The sequence below is a fragment of the Chiloscyllium plagiosum genome, unplaced genomic scaffold (genome assembly GCF_037043375.1).
Source record: "Chiloscyllium plagiosum isolate Xiang-an unplaced genomic scaffold, Cpla_swu_hap1 HiC_scaffold_19, whole genome shotgun sequence".
Taxonomy (NCBI): Eukaryota; Metazoa; Chordata; class Chondrichthyes; order Orectolobiformes; family Hemiscylliidae; genus Chiloscyllium; species Chiloscyllium plagiosum.
This window is the reverse complement of record NW_028270157.1, coordinates 64528444-64547117: the sequence shown is the minus strand read 5'-3', so window position 1 is coordinate 64547117 and position 18674 is coordinate 64528444. Positions and strand designations below refer to the sequence as shown.

The 18674-nt window shown below is 43.8% G+C and overlaps 1 protein-coding gene across 1 annotated transcript in view; it reads left to right on the top strand.

Annotated features, from left to right (window-relative positions):
• The window catches only part of tmtc1 (transmembrane O-mannosyltransferase targeting cadherins 1), a 139061-nt gene that overhangs the window by 26341 nt on the left and 94046 nt on the right, over window positions 1-18674 (top strand). The window contains exon 4 of the mRNA XM_087996930.1: window positions 15342-15423. Within this exon, the coding sequence (XP_087853056.1) occupies window positions 15342-15423 (82 nt within the window). The remainder of the gene's footprint in view (window positions 1-15341; window positions 15424-18674) is intronic.

Sequence of the window (18674 nt, the reverse complement as noted above, 5' to 3'; positions counted from 1 at the left end):
CCACCTGCCAGCACCCTACCCATATCCCTCCAAACTCTTCCTATTCATATACCCATCCAAATGCCTCTTAAATGTTGCAATTGTACCATCAGTGAGAAGAACAACTTTTGTGGAAAACAAAAGTTTAATAATTTCCAGAGACAACTCAGAAGTTTTCAGGCATTCTTGCAAAGAGCAGTACATAACAAAAATAATGTTAACTAAAAGAGGTGAAGCAAATTGCATGCCACATTTTGCAATCCCTTCAGGACAGGATTGAATTACCTCCAGCGAAGAAACCTATCAGTCCTCTGGTACCAAGGGCAATGTCTTTCCTCCCCTCAATTAATGCCAACACATCAGCTAATTAACTCGTTCATCTTACTGATGTCTGCAGGACCATCCTATGTGGAAAAATGAACAAAGCATTTGGCTGCATAGTGCCATATGCTGCTATATTTAACAGTGAATGAAGCTCTGAGATATCCATCTGAGTGGCCTAATAAGACCCTAATAAACACACTATTATTTTCCTGTTATTGGCTCGAGCTGAGTTATTTTTGACAGTAAATCATTTGTTTTATAAAGGTCAATGTGTAGCTAGAATCCAGAAATGGCATTCAATAATAATCTGGGCATAGTTCTGCATCCCAGAAGGAGCATGTAGAAAATTGATACTGCACAGTACAGTTTGAAATTAAAACACTACGTAGGACAAACAGGAAGAAAGTTAGCCACCAGGATACATGAACACCAGCTAGCCACAAAAAGACACGACCTCTCTCCCTCGTAGCCCTACACACGGATGAGAAAACCCACCATTTCGACTGGGACAACACATCTATCCTGGGACAGGCTAAGCAAAGACATACCAGAGAATTCCTAGAGGCCTGGCACTCCAACCACAACGCCATAAACAAACACATAGATCTAGATGCCATCTATCAACCCCTCAGAAAACGAACAGGAAATGACATCACCACAGGAACCCCATCCAGGAGAAAGATGTAAAAAGAAAGCAGGAGACAACAGCTTCGCTTCACTTGCAGGTCACCACTGATGATGTTACCGAGCCAGGTAATGAAACATCTCGATATCAAACCTGCAGCTCAGCGAACAAATCTACACCCTGAAACTAAAAATTGTGCAGACTGACATTCCTGTTATTTCACTCTGTCCAGTGAATTGTTGCAGTAGACTTTTGTCATGAATGTGATTCACTGATTCAGTCTGGGCAAGGCTGTATTGTGTGTACCTGGAATTTTCAGGACAGAAACAGGCCATTCCCCTCAACAGCTCAATGCCAATGTTATGCTGCACACTGGCCTGCTGTCAACCTGTGGCTCAGTTGTTAGTGCACTCACTTGTTGAACCATAAGGTGTGGGTTCAAGTTCCACTCTCAAACCTGAGCACAGAATTCTGCCTCACACCCCTAGTGCAGTAGTGAGGGGCTGCTGCATTATCAGAGGCATCAACTTTCCATTCGACATTAAACCAAGGCCCTGTGTACTCTCTGATCCTATTGCATGATTTTGAAGAAAATCAAAGAATTCATGTGTATGATAGCCTGGCCAGTTAAATATAGCATATCATCGAAATCTCAAACATTAACTGGACACCATCACATCACTCTTTATGGGACCTGGCTATAAGCAAATTGTCTGCTACATGTCCTACATTACAGCAGTGATTACTGTTATTAACTGGCAGGAATGTCTGAGGCCAGATGGATCCAGGGAACAGGTAATGGTTATAAATTGATTAAGGGTTAATTGTGTGAGTGCTTGACTAGGTGTACATAGTATGGGGAACAAGGTAATCTGTGGGTCTGGAATTTTGTGATGGAAGAATTAGAATAAAACTCTGACCAGAAATGTTGGACTCCATCTAATCAATCTTTAACGTCTGGTGTTTAACAACTGTACTGCAACAAGTTATTCTTTAGTTGCAATGCACTTTGAGATGATAACAAATGTGTATATATAGCTACAAGTCTGCCTTTGTTGTTCTTGACCAACCAATCTAAAGGGTGTACAAGAACACAAGAGAAGGGGACTGAATGAGGCTGTCCTGCCATTCAGCATGATCAGAGGCTGATCTGGGACTTCACTATCACACACTTCCATACCCCTTGATTCTCTGAGATATCAAAATTGTGTCCATCTCAACATTAATGTATATTCAACAATGGAACAATAGAATAATGAATAATAATGTAGTAGAATAACATTAAATTACCTGTCCAATAAAACTAAAGGGCTGGAGTTAATCTGCTAATGTGTGTTTGTGTCCCAGCATCTGGATTAGTGGTGCTGGAAGAGCACAGCAGTTCAGGCAGCATCCAAGGAGCAGCGAAATCGATGTTTGGGGCAAAAGCCCTTCATTCCAGCACCACTAATCCAGAATCTGGTTTCCAGCATCTGCAGTCATTGTTTTTACCTTGTGTCCCGGCATGTTCACTGTCTGGAAGTTAATGAGATAAAACTGGGACAAAAGGCTAGCATCTGCAACTATTGCTTTGTCTTAAAAACTCAAATGAGCAAACCTGCATTGACAACATAACTAGAAATGGAAGGGGGAGTTTGCAGTGCAATGGTAATGTCCCTACCTCTAGGCCAGATGGCCCAAGTTCACATCCTACGAGCTCCAGAAATGTAGAGTAACATCTTTGAACAGGTTGATTAGAAATATCCAGGACTGGATGAGCTGCCCACATTAACCTAGGCATGGGATTTAGATCCCTGCCCAGTCAATTCTGCAAAGTCCTTATTATTTACATTCATGCAATTGTATGGTTCCACAGATTGATTAAGCACTGGTCTGATAAAGGTACGATTCTGAGAGTAATATCATCAGCTAATGTCCAAGATGCATGCCAGGTATATCATGTCCCATTGCCAGTTTGGGTGACAGCGTGGTGGAAAACAGACTAGAGGGAGTGTCATTGTGATCGCAACATTAACTCTGGACTCCATGCAGTCTCATGACATCATTCCCTGGTTATAGCAGAACCTGGAAACATCCAGGCTTGGGCTGATAAATAGCTAGTCACTATGCTTGCAAAATGCTAAACCAGCTGTCAGGCATTTCAAGGTGACCTGAGCTTGTGAGAGTTGCTGTACAAATGTAAGTTCTTTCTCAGACTCTTCCTTCTAAATACACAGATGTACAAGGTAATGATATTGTAGTCTTGTAAGAGGATGTGTCTTAGTGAGTGGTGAGAATCGTTGGGAAACGCTGCATTGAGAAATATGAAAAGTGAATTTTCTCGTCTCGTGGGGAATTGCTAGATGTTTTAAGTTTTACAGAGGATTGGATCAAGGAAGTAACTGTGTCACTATCTTTTGTTTAACAGCAAGTTCCACACCAAGATGTCATGTGATGTGGGCATCACTGGCTCGGTCAATTTTTATCGACCATTGCAAATGGCCCTTGAGAAGGTGGTGGTGAGCTTCACTCCAGGAAGTTAGGGAGGGAGTTTCATGTTTTTCACCCAGCAACACTGAAGGAGCAGTGATATAGTTTCTGAATGATGCGTGACTTGGAGAGGAGCCTGCAAGTGGTAGTTTTCTGCTGGCCTTGTCCTTATAGGTGTTAGAGTTCATTGATTTGGAAGGTGTTGTCTTGGGAGCCTTGGTGAGTTGTTCAGTGCAGCTTGTAGATATGCTGCCACTGTTGTGTTGGTGGTGGAGGATATCAATGTTTGTGGATGTGATGCCAATTAATGTTTTGTTTTGGATAATGTTGAGTTTCTTGCATGTTGTTAGAGTTGCATTTATTCAGGAAGGCGAAGAATATTCTATCACTCTCCTGATCTTTGTTTTGCAGAAAGTGGAGAGGCTTCGTGGAATCTAGGTGAGTCACTCACTGCAGGATTCTGAGTCTCTGACCTGTTCCTGTAGCCACAGTATTTATATAGGCGAAAGTGAGGACTGCAGATGCTGGAGATCAGAGTTGAGAGTGTGTGGTGCTGGAAAAGCACAGCAGGTCAGGCAGCATCCGAGGAGCAGGAAAATCAACTTTTTGGGCAGGAGCCCTGACTAATGCACCTTACATTTGCAGCAATTTAGCACGGGCAATTCACCTAACCTGCACGTTTTTGGATTGTGGGAGGAAACCGGAGCACCCGAAGGAAACCCACGCAGACACGGGGAGAATGTGGAAACTCCACACGGACAGTGGCCCGAGGCTGGAATTGAACCTGGGACCCTGGTGCTGTGAGGCAGCAGTGCTAACCACTGAGCCACCGTGCTGCCCATAAGATGATAATGGCTGCTTTTCCGTGGCAATGAGAAGTGTAGATGGAGTCAATGGAAGGAAGGTTGACTTGTGTGATGGTCTGGGCTGTGTTCACAACTTTCTGTAGTTTCTTCTGGTCCTGGGCAGAGCAGTTGCTATACCAAGCTGTGATGCACCCAGATAGAATGGTGCATCTGTAAAGGTTGGTGAGAGTCCTTCTGGACGTACTGAATTTCGTTAGTCTCCTGAGGAAGAAGGGGTGTAGTTGTACCTTCTTGATCGTTATATCAATGTGGATGCATGGGTAATCTCTGAAATAACAATTGTACGAAATTTCAGCGAGTGAGTGGTTAATCTGTGGGGCTAACTGCCTGGTAATATATTAAAAAGCACACTTCAAATAGCATATTTCGTTACAGATCCAAAATAATCTCGTGCAATGAGAGCATAATGGAGCTGTTCCATAATGTTGGATTTTAGATTAGATTATTTACAGTGTGGAAACAGGCCCTTCGGCCCAACAAGTCCACACCGACCCGCCACCCACCCAGACCCATTCCCCTGCCTCTAACACTACGGGCAACATAGCATGGTTAATTCACCTAACCTGCACCTTTTTGGACTGTGGGAGGAAACCGGAGCACCTTGAGGAAACCCACACAGACAAGGGGAGAATGTGCAAACTCCACACAGTCAGTCGCCTGAGGTGGGAGTTGAACCCGGGTCTCTGGTGCTGTGAGGCAGCAGTGCTAACCACTGTGCCACCGTGCTGCCCACTTCTGCAATTTGCAGAGTCCCCTGAGTGACCAGTAGTTGAACTCTGGTTGGAGTACGTACCTACCTGTAGAAAACTGTGGTATTAGAAGGGCACAAATTCACCTTCGCAGAATTGTCCACTTTTTTTTTCTGAATGAAAAAACATTTCCTGAGGTTTAGCAAGAGCAATGCCACATGAGCATTGTTGGATGTTAGGTACAAAATGAGCCGTTGTTGATTATGGCATGATGACTGGCTCCGTATCCCGAAAAAGATAATTGTCCCATTCAGAACCAATCTGTCACTAATACTGTGTTAACTAGTTTCTGATTCAGAACCATCATTCTTAAAATGAAGCTCCTAATCCTGCTGGGAGCTAGTCCTTAGTATCACACAGCAGGATATTAGTGGCATGTAAGTATGATGTGGCAGATGGTTGAAAATGTAGAGAATCTCAGGGATAGAACTCAAATGTGCAAATTAAACAGAATTACTGAGGAATTTAATCACTCAAAGGGTGTTTAGCACTTGCTTGGAGGGAGCCATGATGCTGGTTTTCAACAGTATTTCTGCAGCTCGCTATATTACTGGGTTCATTAACTTTCTTCGGAGGGGTTTAAGTGTTAGTCATAAATAAATGATGATCCTCCCCACACTGGGAGTGAAGATGACAGGCAGTACTATGCATCTGCAGTAAAATGATATTTTGATGAGCATGCTCACTGGGAGATATACTCAGAATCTATTCAACTGGGCTATAATTAGCGTTTGTGTTTCCACATTTCATCAATGAGTGAAGAGGTTTAGATGTTCTACAGGCATCTAGGAATCTGGTTGATGAAAGGGGACGTGACTGCATTGGGGAAGATGTAGAAGGAAGCAATTACGTTAAGTTTAAAGATTTGAGAAACTCTGATTTTCAAATAATTCTGGTTAATGAGCCGAGGAACAGCCTCGTCAAAGTCTTGAGCCCAGTGTGAGATTCAGAACCGTTGAACTTGAACAAGAGGGATGTTTACATTGAGAAGTAAATTTGTGGAAGAAGCAAATATACAGAAAACTGGTTGAAATCTACCAGACAAACTACCAGAGGAACGATAATGATAACATAACGATAAAAAACAAAATGACTGCAGATGCTGCAAATCAGAAGCAAAAACAGAAATTGTTGGAAAAGCTCAGTCGGTCGGGCAGCATGTGTGGAGAGAAATCAGAGTTAATGTTTTGGGTCAAGTGACCCTTCCTTAGAACATAAAGGCAACTGAATTATCTGAATGTGTTAACGTATTGTGGGATGATCTTAATTGTGGGATGACCTTAACTTCTGTTGGCTTCCCCTTTCTTTCTTTCTTTCTTTCTCTCCTTCCTTCCTGTTCTTCTTTCTCTCCTTCTTAACTTCCTTTCTGTCTCATTTTTCTGCAAGTACAATTATCCAGAGACCAGCTTGCAATTTTATTGTTGTTTCTCTTTGAACCAAAACAAATAAGGGAAAGGTGAGAGTTTGGTTTGCAGATTGACCAGATTTACCTTCAATACAGTATAAGAGACGCTAGCATGTTCCCTGCAGCTGCAATGAATGAAGTGCAAGTCAGGTATGCTCTCGGTCACAGTTACATTCAAGGCTGTATGCCAGCTATGTTGCTGAGATGGATGACTCCCAACGCAAATTTTCAGTAAAGTTAGAGCATTACCATCAGACTGAGTTGAAATCTCCAATCCATGCTGTTCTGACATAAGGGTTAGGAAGCAAAAAGTCTGCTTTTAAAGATTGCCACTTAGTTTTCTGCTATGTGTTATCAGAACTCCTGAGTGGTGATGAAAGGCCTTTGCAATAGAGCCATTAATGTGAGTGTTGCTCGCCTGCAGTCAGAAAATTGTGGATTCAAGACGCACCCCAGTGCTGAGGGAGTGCTGTCATCTTATTGATTAAAAGTTAAACTGACACCCCAACTGCTCATAAACTATCTCAATACTCTTTTCCATGCAATGTACAAGTTGGATGTTGTGTTTTCCTAATATTGTAATGGTAACTTCACTGAGACATAATTGGCTGTGAAGCAGTTTGATCGTGTGAAGTCATGAAGGACATTATAGAAACACAAGCATTTTTTGATCAAGTGATAAAGCAGCAGTTTACTGTGGACTAGGTCGGTGCAGTGTTGTCATCAGAATGACACAAGTTTACTAAGAAGTCAGCAACTGGGCAGATTACGAGTTCACTCCTCACTCTGCTTAAAAATAAGGGGTCACCCATTTAAGACAGAAATATAGAAAATATTTCCTCTCATAGAGAGTCATGAGTCTTTAGAACTGTTATGATCCCAGCTAATGGTATTACTGGCCATGTCTATTCCTGGAATGAAGTCTGGTTTGATAGATCTTGTTCTGTTGTTTAATTAGTTAATGTGTTGTTTAGTCAATGAAGCATAGATATATGAGGCTGTAGATCAGCAAACGTTTATCACACAAAATAAATCAATAAAAAATAAAGCTTTCTAGATGTGAAAGACACTTTTGAAAAATCTTAAACCTCATGGCAAAGCCAAGACATCAACTATTCTCCAACACAATCACTTTACAGAGATTCAGGTCCAGGAATTGCCCATTTTTATATCAAATCTTTAAGTTCTAATTCAGCGATTCTCTCCAGCTTCCTTTGTTGTGAACTGGGGAGGTTTCTCAGGCCAACTGGGAGCTCAAACTTTCTCCGCTTCTAATGATCTATAGATTTCTAACCAAACTCTTCAGCTTTGGTAGCTGCATAATCTAAATTTCTGCCGAGGTAACTTATTCCCTGAACTGCTCTCTTATTTTGAAGAGAGAAACTATACTTGCTTCTGACCAGCACGTTGATGTTTTCTGAACTGAACTTCAGAGGATTCCTGAAGAAGGGCTCATGCCCGAAACGTCGATGCTGCCTGACCTGCGCTTTTCCAGCAACACATTTTCAGTCAGAACTGAATACTTCAGTTAATGGCCTTGCGTATTTGCTTGTCATAAACGCCACAGTAGGAACATTTTCTTCTGTTCATACTCCAAGGACTCTCCCAAGCTCTTGCAGTCACTTGCTGTCTGGATTGGGTCTCTGTGACAGAGGGACTTGTCCAATAATGCAAACTCGAGTGCGATGTTTGGTGGCTGCTTTGATTGGCAGTAGGTCAAAATTCCTGTCGTGAAACACCACGCACTGAGCAAACTGAGGGCTGTGTGCACGTTAAACCAGGAGAGTAATAACCCCTCAGTCTGCAGACTCCCAATGTTCGCTGTCTGAGCATGCTCGCAAATGTTTCCTTAATGACAACTATTGTTGACAGAGTTCAGCTCAAGGAGGGTAGAAATTGCCGCAAGAAAGCGAAGGAAAAAATGTAAGAATAATTTAAAATCTCATTTATGAGCATCCACAGAAATGTGACAACAAAGGAGCAAGTGAGTGCAGGATAAATATTGTAAATGGCATCGCTATCTACTTGTAAAGAGCATAATTGTCCATCAGAAAATTGCCTCTAATTTTGAGCTCAATTCTATTTTCTGTTTAGATTTAGAAGAGTGTTGTGCATAGTTTAACAGTTTCACATAAACCGTGATTTGCCACAGGCGCAAATAGTTAGGAGGTAATGACTGAATCTTCAAGATAAGAAATTTTTAAAGGTGTTAATTAAATGAGCAGCCCGTCCCTTGGAGCTTTTCACTTGCATGACTGGAATTTCAATGCCAGGACTGGTGAAAGGCTTCAGTCCAGCCTGATCCTCTCTTGGATACGTCACCCACATTCATTGTCTGAGAGAAGAGGCACCCTGGACAGTTTTTAGCTTTGCTGGATCACTACTGTTAATTAAAGTACCCCTTGGAAGGAAAACTTGCATCTCCCTGTAATGCTTTCCATGCTCTCCACCCATTCCAAGCACACTTTCCAACCAAGTTTTAACTGATGTGCTGTCAGCATAACTTAAGTGGGCCAACATTTGATTTGATTTGATTTATTGTAGTCACGTGTAGCTAAGTACCTTGCTTTGTTCTGCAAGCAGTGCAGGTAGATCATAGCAAACAAGGACATAAAGATCATCAGATGTTTAGACAGAGCAAGGCACACAAGATTACGGCTGCAGAGGAGGTAGGCAAAGCAAGATCAATGTTAGCAAGGTCAACGTTATTTTGCGCATGGTCTCTCAAAATTTGAATAAAATACCAACTCGTCGGGTTTGGCATTGAATGAGGAACCAATGTTGTCCCAACGCTGGAGAAAAATTCTGCTTTTTTTAAATATGATTAAAGAGTGGACATTGATTTAACATCTGACCTTCACATGGCAGCAGGCCTGACAATCTAGCTCCAGCTCAATACTGGCATTAACCAACATCACCTGTGCCGAGAGTGAGTCTTGAACCTACAACTTTTACAGGTCGCCGTCTCATCTGCCCACTGTGTCAGACTGACAGTGATTGCCATTCTATCTGAAGTGAACGAACAAAGTACACATCATGAATGGTAACTGGGATCATCTTAGCCAGTCCTGCTCAGTTACTGAGTGGATGATCTCATTGAGCCTTCAGAAGAGCTAGTCACCCTGTCAGTTCCTTTCTTTCTTCGCTCGTTCGATTGTGTTGCATTAGTATGCAGCGTGGATGTGCGAGAATAGTCATTCATGCTATTTCTTGCTGTTAATCTAAGATACCAACAGCATGGGTGGGCCATTTGCTGGGCCAATTCAAAGCCATTATTTTATCTTTAATGGTTTCTTCTTCTGTTTTGTAAAACTCTCTACAAACTAAAGGGCAGCAAGGTGGCTCAGTGGTTAGCACTGCTGCCCCACAGCATCAGGGACCTGGGTTTGATTCCGTCCTCTGGCGACTGTCTGTGTGGAGTTTACACATTCTCCCCATGTCTGTGTGGGTTTCCTCTGGGTGCTGCAGTTTCCTTCCACAATGTAAAGTTATGCAGGTTAGGTGAATTGGCAATGCTAAATTGTCCATAGTGTTTAGGGAAGTGTAGGTTAGGTGCGTTAGTCAGGGATAAATGGGTCTCAGTGGGTTACTCTTCGGAAAGTTGGTGTGAACCGATTGGACCAATCCCTAGAGTATAGAGTTTCCATACTCTAGGGATTCTATGATAAAAACAGCAGATCATGCAGCATGTGTGCAGGGAAATCAGAGTTAACATTTTGAGTCAAATGACCCATCCTTAGAATTGGAATGAATCTCTATCCAGCTGCCTTCACCTTTGGAAGCTCCCTGTTTCATTCTTCCTTTGCAAGGTATTCTTGACACTCTAGCTTCTCATCACGACTCCCCTCTCCAAGTGACATTGTGGAAGTTGCAAATAATGTACTTGTAGGTCAAGACTGTTTTTTTTTCAGGGCTCTGAGGAGTGTACCATGGAACAGAGATTTGGGTGGGAGGGAAGGTTTTGGCATGTGCACCTGTTTCCAGGCCAGTGCTTGTATTTTGCCTGCAGAGTGTAAGATGATGGATAAACCTATATGCCAATGGATACCCTCAAGTAGACAGTTGAGAACCACGTAACGGTATCTTTCTTTTAAATGTGTGTTACCTGTGGCAGGTAAGCACTTGACTATTTAGGTAGCCTGCTAGGTATATATTGGTACCCTTCTTGCACACTTGGGGTATGAACACCCCTCCTCATTGGGCATAGTATTGCCTCTGGAGGGTGGCCTCTGCCTTTTCACTATTCCACCCCCACCAATACCCTCACGAGGGCCTGCCTCACCAGCCCAGGTTAATCAGGCTTGTCCACCGTTGTTCTCGGGCATCCTCTATCTTGGTTAACCAACTAGAACAGGGCATTTTGCACTCCCAGGTCAACATGCTGCCAGTGTTCTAATTGGCCGACAGCTCTTGGAGGCGCCATCTTGTTCCTTAATTGATTCACAAGATGACGGCATTAGCTAAGCCAGCGTTTGTTGGCCATCCCTAATTGCCCAGAGGACAGTTTGGAGTTAACCACATTGCAGTGGGTCTGGAATCGCATCAAGGCCAGACCAGGTCAGCATGGCAGTTTCCTTCCCTGAAGTGAACCGAATGAATGGGTTTTTCCAACAATCAGCAATGGATTCTCGGTCACCTTTTTAAAAATTGAATTCAAAGTCCATGATCTGCCACGGCAGGATTTATACCCAGGTGACCAGAGCATTACCTGGGCCTCTGGATTAGCGCTCCAAGGATAAGACCATAGGCCGTCACCTCCCCTAAAGTTAACTTCCAGAAGATCCAGTCGGGCTTTCCATGGCCAAGTGAGACAGGATTGCCTCAGTTCTCTGGCCAGTAGATGTGCCCCTCACTGTCCAATTAAATCCCAGGCACCCTTCCTGTACATGGTTCAACCCTGAGGCCTGAACCATTTGCAGTCGTGTGAATCTTTCACCATTGCCCCATCCAGCTCCTTTTGAGAAGGAATAGAGTTAAACTGAATAACTCGCGGCTGTCCAGTACCGTCGTGCAGCTCAGAAATTCCCAAAGTGAATCACAGCAAACTGAGTGCTTCCGAAGTGTGGCCACCGTCAAGCAAATTAGAAACGTGAAACATGGCAGCCAAATTGGGCACAGCAAGCTCCCACAGACAGTAGTGAGGTAATGGAATGGGTCACTGCTGAATGATGGGTCAGTGTTGCCCTGCTCACGGGCACCCACTTGCGTGCATGCACACGCACACCCATGCACACGCGTGCACACAGACTCAAAGAAAATATTTAACAGGACAAGGTAATGGGACTAAATGGATGGCCAGTTCCTAGAACCGGCACTAAACTGAAGGATCTAATTGTCACTTTAAACCATGTGTCATTACAACCTGACTTTCTATGTTCAGGCATGTCTCTTCGTAATGTAGCTGCCCGATAAAAGCAGAAACCATGGAAACTGCTTCATGTCACAGATGACAGTGATTTAGTGGTGACACACACTGGATTGCTACATGGCAAAACATTATGGAGAATTCCGAGCCGTTATGTAGTGGTGCTGCACTGAAAGGCACTTTTCTATGAAGCGACTATTCAATTGTTGTTGGGGGTTTCGACTCTTAGTCTGCTCTCCTGCTGCTTACGGCTGAATTGCTTCAGGCAATTCCCAAAGTTACTGGGGCCAGACTGCAGTCTGGGGAGTTTCCTGTTGCTTGCCAACTGTGTTAGAATCCTAATTCAATCATTTGCTTCATCCAGGTGTGAGCATGACTTCATTTCTGAAATCCTTTGAGGTGCGAGGATGAATTGTGTTTGGTGTTTCTTTTTTAAATTGCAGCATTTAAAATGATGGCTGCCAGCTAGGGAGGAGGCAACAAAAGAATATTCTGGGCTTTGGCTATTTCGTTTGCTTGTCAGGAGAAGGCGTGGGTCGTAAATTCATCAAACATCTTTCTTAAGTCTTGTTGGCTTAATAGGCTCGATTCTTTAATAAAAAGGTGGAGTTGCAAAAAAACTTGGCATGCTCACTGTTTTCCGAATGGTCTACTGACAGGACCTTTGGCACCTTCTGTCACACCCCCCAGTCTTTTACACATTGACATCCTCTGTCCACGTTTTTTTTTAAGATTAGATTCCCTACAGTTTGGAAACAGGCCATTTGGCCCAAGACCGACCCTCTGAAGAGTAACCCACCCAGACCCATTTCCCTCTGACTAATGCACCTAACACTCTGGGCAATTTAGCATGGCCAATTCACCTGACCTGCACTTCTTTGGATTGTGGGGGGGGAAACCGGAGCACCTGGAGAAAACCCACACAGACACAGGGAGAATGTGCAAACTTGCCCAAGGCTGGAATAGAACCTGAGGCCCTGGTGCTGAGAGGCAGCAGTGCTAACCACTGAGCCACCATGCTCATGTGGGTGGCGTCCAAGCCAAGCTGATGCTGACTGTCCGCAATGCTATTATACATCCGGCACCTTTCAGTCATGGTCTGGTCACTTTGCAGGTGTCCAAACTGTTCCAGATTCTGCAGCAGGGCTTGTTAGTACCCAGTTGCCATCTCGTTCTGAGGAAGGGTCACTCAACTCAAAACGTTAACTCTGCTGTTGGGCTGCTGCCAGATCTGCAGAGCTTTTCCAGCAATTTCTGTTTTTGTTGGTTTGTGGTCGGTCTCAGATTGGCTGTTCTATAAGGTTAATAACCTTGTATTGTGCAGATGTCCCTATTTAGATTGCAAAGTCTGCCATTAAGTATGTTCTAGCCGATGCCTTCAGCTAACAGAGGGGTGACTGCAGACAATCCATCTTTGATATTTTATACCCTAGACAGTTTTTTTTGATTTTCTCTGATGATGAGACAGGATCTTGGAATGGATGTATGACTTAATAAATATCACAAGTTATAATTCTGGCAAAATTTGGAAATATAACATCTGAAGTGCAGTGAAATCAAAATTTTCTATTCCATTCAATTGGAGTTAAAAAGGCCTGGGGAAACATTGGAGAAAGTGAGGACTGCAGATGCTGGAGATCAGAGCTTAAAAATGTGTTGCTGGAAAAGCACAACAGGTCAGGCAGCATCAAAGGAACAGGAGAAGGGCTTATGCCACCCTCCTCATTCCTGAAGAAGGGCTTATGCCCGAAACGTCGATTCTCCTGTTCCTTTGATGATTAGATTAGATTAGATTAATTACAGTGTGGAAACAGGCCCTTCGGCCCAACAAGTCCACACCGACCCTCCGAAGCGTAACCCACCCAGACCCATTCGCCTACATTTACCCCTTCACCTAACACTACGGGCAATTTAGCATGGCCAATTCACCTAACCTGCACATTTTTAGACTGTGGGAGGAAACCGGAGCACCCAGAGGAAACCCACGCAGACACGGGGAGAATGTGCAAACTCCACACAGAGAGTCGCCTGAGGTGGGAATTGAACCCGGGTCTCGGGCGCTGTGAAGCAGCAGTGCTAACCACTGTGCCACCTGCCTGACCTGCTGCGCTTTTCCAGCAACACATTTTTAAGCTCTGGGGAAGCATTGGCAGCAGTACAGAGGAAGGGGAGATGTTAGGATTTTCAATACCACATAGATTTTGCAGAATTAGTGGGGGAGCATGTGGAATTAGTGTTTGGCTAAGTGAGTGGAAAGTGAAACCTGATTATCACATCTGCAGAAGAGGGAGTTACTTCCTCAATTAGCAGAATTTGCTTCCCTTTCATAGTTTTGGTGGCACGTTCTGCTAAGAATAGCTTTGAGGGCCACACCTTATTCCTGTACGTTTGTTGGAGTGTAATATTCTAAGGGGAAGGTTCAAAGCATTTGTTGTTGTCTTAAAAGGAGGACTCCCGTTAATGGGGTGATGCTTTTCGTTGAACTAGTTCATTATTAGCACTGCCCAGCAGTGGCACAGTCCTGATTTTCCTTAAGATTTCTCTTCGGTTGAATTTTCAGCCCAGCATCCTAGTTTAGTATCTTAATTGTGGAGCCAAAGGTTCTAAGTCCCAAAAGTGACTTCCCAGGGAGTAAAAAAAAGACGATAATATTTGGAAATGAATGCATTGCCCATGTGAGTCGTTTGTTTTGAAATACACAATTCAAGTTGGACCATAAGTCCCTCTTGCCAGATTGACTGTTTTCCCACTTGGGTTAGTGATTTCTCCCGAGTCACAACCACTTGCTCTGCTCTTGTCACATTGACCCAACTGCAGATATCTGTGGTTCTCCAGTTCCAGCCTCTTCTGCATCCCGAATTTTTATTGCTTCAGCATTGGCAGCAGTGCCTTCAGCTGCCAAAGCCCCTTTCAAGTTCACCCTCTCTGTCTCGCTCCTTCCTCCTTCGTAAGGCGACTTATGCCCAAAACATCGACTCTCCTGCTCCTCCGATGCTGCCTGACCTGCTGTGCTTTTCCAGCGCTACGTTTTTCGACTCTGACTCTTTAGCATCTGCAGTCCTTACTTTCTCCTCTTCTCCTCTCCTCTGACTTTCACAGAGTTGATAGACCCCCAAGCGCAGTCAATGTTTGTCTCGGTGTGCTTCCTGGGGAACAGACCATAGAGCAGAGTCCAGGAGCTGCTTGGAATGGACCTTGACCATACTCACTTTCCATTTATGAAACTAAGGCAATGTCAACCTTACAGAGAGGGAGGGACATTAAATGCTGACCTGACCTTGTCCTCACTTGTGTGTCATAGTGATCAGGAGCTGGCACCAAAGCTGATTGCTCCCTACCATTTTTAGGGGCAGGTACCTGAGACAGATGCTTCAGATTTCAGCCCCAGTAAAAGCATTGGACCAACTCTCTAACCTGAAATATCTGGTCTGCATTGTGGCCCAGTTATACTTAGATCAGTCTATTAAAATGCCTCAGGTAGAGCCCTGAATCTGTGTTTTGTCAGCTTTTACCCCTTGGGCTGGTTTTGATTAAAAGCTTTCTGGTTTTCACATTTCAGAAACCTATCAGCTGACAGGATTGGAGGACTGCTAAAATTGTCTGCACCGTACCTGAAGAGAGCTGGTTTTGTAACTGTGTATGTAAGTAACTACAAATTAAACTCGTCAAATTTTTGCCCCAGTGAGAATGATTTTTGGTATTTGTAATAAGACTAAAATAATGGCAGTTGAGTTAGATGAGGGAGGAGAATTCCTTGTAGAAATGTGGTTTGGTTATGACTGGTTGGAGATTAATAGGAATTTGCATTATCAAATGGGGTTGAATCTGCCTTTCACATCTGAAATACCTGCATACGGGCATGCATCTGTAAGCTTAGCTGTCTAAGTTTCTCTTAACCAAAGCTTCTTAACTCTTATATTCTCTTAGTGAATCCTCATTGCATGATTAGACTCCTTACAGTGTGGAAACAGGCCCTTCAGCCCAACCAGTCCACACCGACCCTCCGAAGAGTAACCCACCCAGACCCATTTCCCTCTGACTAATGCACCTAACACCATGGGCAATTTAGCATGGCCAATCCACCTGACCTGCACATCTTTGGACTGTGGGAGGAAACTGGAGCATCTGGAGGAAACCGGAGCATCTGGAGGAAACCCACACAGACACGGGGGGAGAATGTGCAAACTCCACACAGATAATCTGTCCAAGGCTGGAATCGAACCTGGGACCTTGGTACTGTGAGGCAGCAGTGCTAACCACTGAGCCACTGTGCCATGCATCTTTTACATGTCATAGGAACAGGTTTAGCCTGTTATCTCTATTTAGTTACATTGTAGCTTAACTACATCTCAATTCTATTTAGCCACGATTGTTCCATATCACATGATACACTTAAACAAAATCAATGCCTACATCTCAGTCTTGAATATAGAGTGTCCACTGTCGAACTTGTACAGGTCTTCCAAATAAGGTTGTCCTCTTACCTGCCTCTCTGCTTTGATAGGGAAGGTCATTCAAATTCCAAGCAATTCAAATATAACACAACCCAACACAGCATAGGAGTAGGCCTTTTGGCCCATGGGGCCTGCGTGGATTCCTAGTCCTTGTTTAGACCTGCTACTTATTGCCATATGCGGTTTCTATCCCTCTGTTCACCTCCCGTTCATGTGTCTATCAAGATACTCCTTAAATGTTGGTAACGTGTCTGCTTCCACCACCACCACCACTGGCAGTGCATTTCAAGCACCCACCACCCTCTGTGTGAAATTTTTTCTCCACACTTCTCCCCTCAGCTTTCCCCCCTCACCTTGAGCCTGTGCCCTCTTGTAGTGGACCTTTCCACCGTGGGAAAAACCCTCTGACTATCCACTCCATCAATGCCGCTCATAATTTTGTAGAGCTATATCAAGTCGCACCTCAGCCTGCATCTTTTTAGTGAAAGCAATCCTAGTTTATCCAACTTCTCTGCACAATTAAAACCCTCCAGACCAGGCAACCTCCCTGGTAAACCTTCGCTGCACCCTCTCCAAAGCACCCATGTCCTGGTGGTAGTGTGGTGACCGGAACTGCACTTAGTATTCCAAATGAGGCCTAACTACACCTTTACAGCTGTAACATAACTTGCCAACTTTTATATTTGATATCCTAGCCAATGAAGGCAAGAGTGTTATATGCCTTCTTGACCACCTTATCCACTTATATCCCCCCTTTCAGGAATCTGTGGGCCTGTAAGCCTAAATCCCTCCCTCTAGCTGCTAAGGGTTCTTCCATATATTATATAAATTGCACATGAACTTGATCTTCCACAATGCGTCATCTCACATTTGATCAGATTAAACTACATCTGCCATTTCTCTGCCCAAATTTGCAATCTATATTCCATTCTATCTTCTGACAATACTCCTCACTATCTGCAAGTCTGTCAGTTTTGGTGTCATCCTCATACTTACTAATCAGATCACCGATATTTTCATCTAGATCATTTATATATGTATATGGCAAACAACTATGGTACCAGCACTTGTCCCTACAGAATACCCACCTGTTATTGATCTCTATTCTGAAAAACACCCTTCCATCACTACTCTCTGTCTGCTCTGACCAAGCTAGTTTTGTGTCCATCCATCCAGCTCACCCTGCATTGCATGAGACTCTACCTTTTGTACCAGCCTGCCATGAGGTACCTTATCAAATATCTTACTAAAGTCCATGTGGACGACACCCACTGCCCTTGCCTCATCAATCATTCTTGTCACCACCTCAAAAAAACTCAGTCACGTTAGTGATATATTACCTTCTCCGCACAAACCCATGCTGCCTTTCACTAACAAGCCCATTCACTTCCAAGTATGAATAAATCCTATCTCTCAGTATCTTCTGCAACAGCTTCCCCATCACTGACGTCAGGCTCACTGGCTTAAAATTACCTGGATTATCCGTTTCCCTTCTTAAACAAAGGAACAATATTGGCATTCTCCCGTCCTCTGGAACCTTTCCTGACGCCAAAAACGATGCAAAGATAAAAACCAAAAAAAAACAACACTGTGGATATTGTAAATCAGAAACTAAAACAAAAATTGCTGGAAAAGCTCAACAGGCTCGCAGCATTTGTAGAGAGACCCTTTGAGTTGGGTCAAGTGATCCTTCCTTGGAACTCTGATGCAAAGATATCTGTTAAGGCCCCAGCTATTTCCTGCCTTGCCTTCCACTGTATGCTGGGATAGATCCCATCTGGCCTGAGGGCCTGTCTACCTGAATACATTTCAAGAGACCCAACACTTCTTCCTTCAGTATATTAACCAGCCCGAGAGTGTTCACACACCTTTTCATAACCTCAGTATCCCTCACGCCCCTCTCTTTGGTGAATACTGATGTAAAGTACTCATTAAGGATCTCACCTATTTCCTCTGGCTCCACCCAAAGCCTCCGTCCTTTATCCTTGAGGCCTACTCTTTCCCTAGCTACCCTCTTGCTCCTAATATATTGTATAAAATGCTTTGGGATTCCCCTTAACCCTGCTGGCCATGGATATTTCACAGCCCCTTTTAGCCTTCCCTACTCCCTGTGTGAGCTCTTTCCTACTTTCTCGATATTCTTCTCGGACTTTGTCTGCTTTTAACTGCCTAAACTTTGGGTATGCTTCCTTTTTTTGGACTAAGCTGATAATTTCCCCTGCGGTCCAAGGTTCCCAAATCCTGCCATTCCGGTCCTTCATTTTCACAGGACCATGTCAATCCTGCACTCTAATTGATTGGTCTTTACAAGACTCCCACATGTCAGATGTGGATTTACCCTCAAACAGCCACTCCCAATCCACATTCTCTAATTCTTGCCTAACTGGTAGCCTTCCCCCAGTTTAACACCTTCATCTGAGTTCCACACTTGTCTTTAT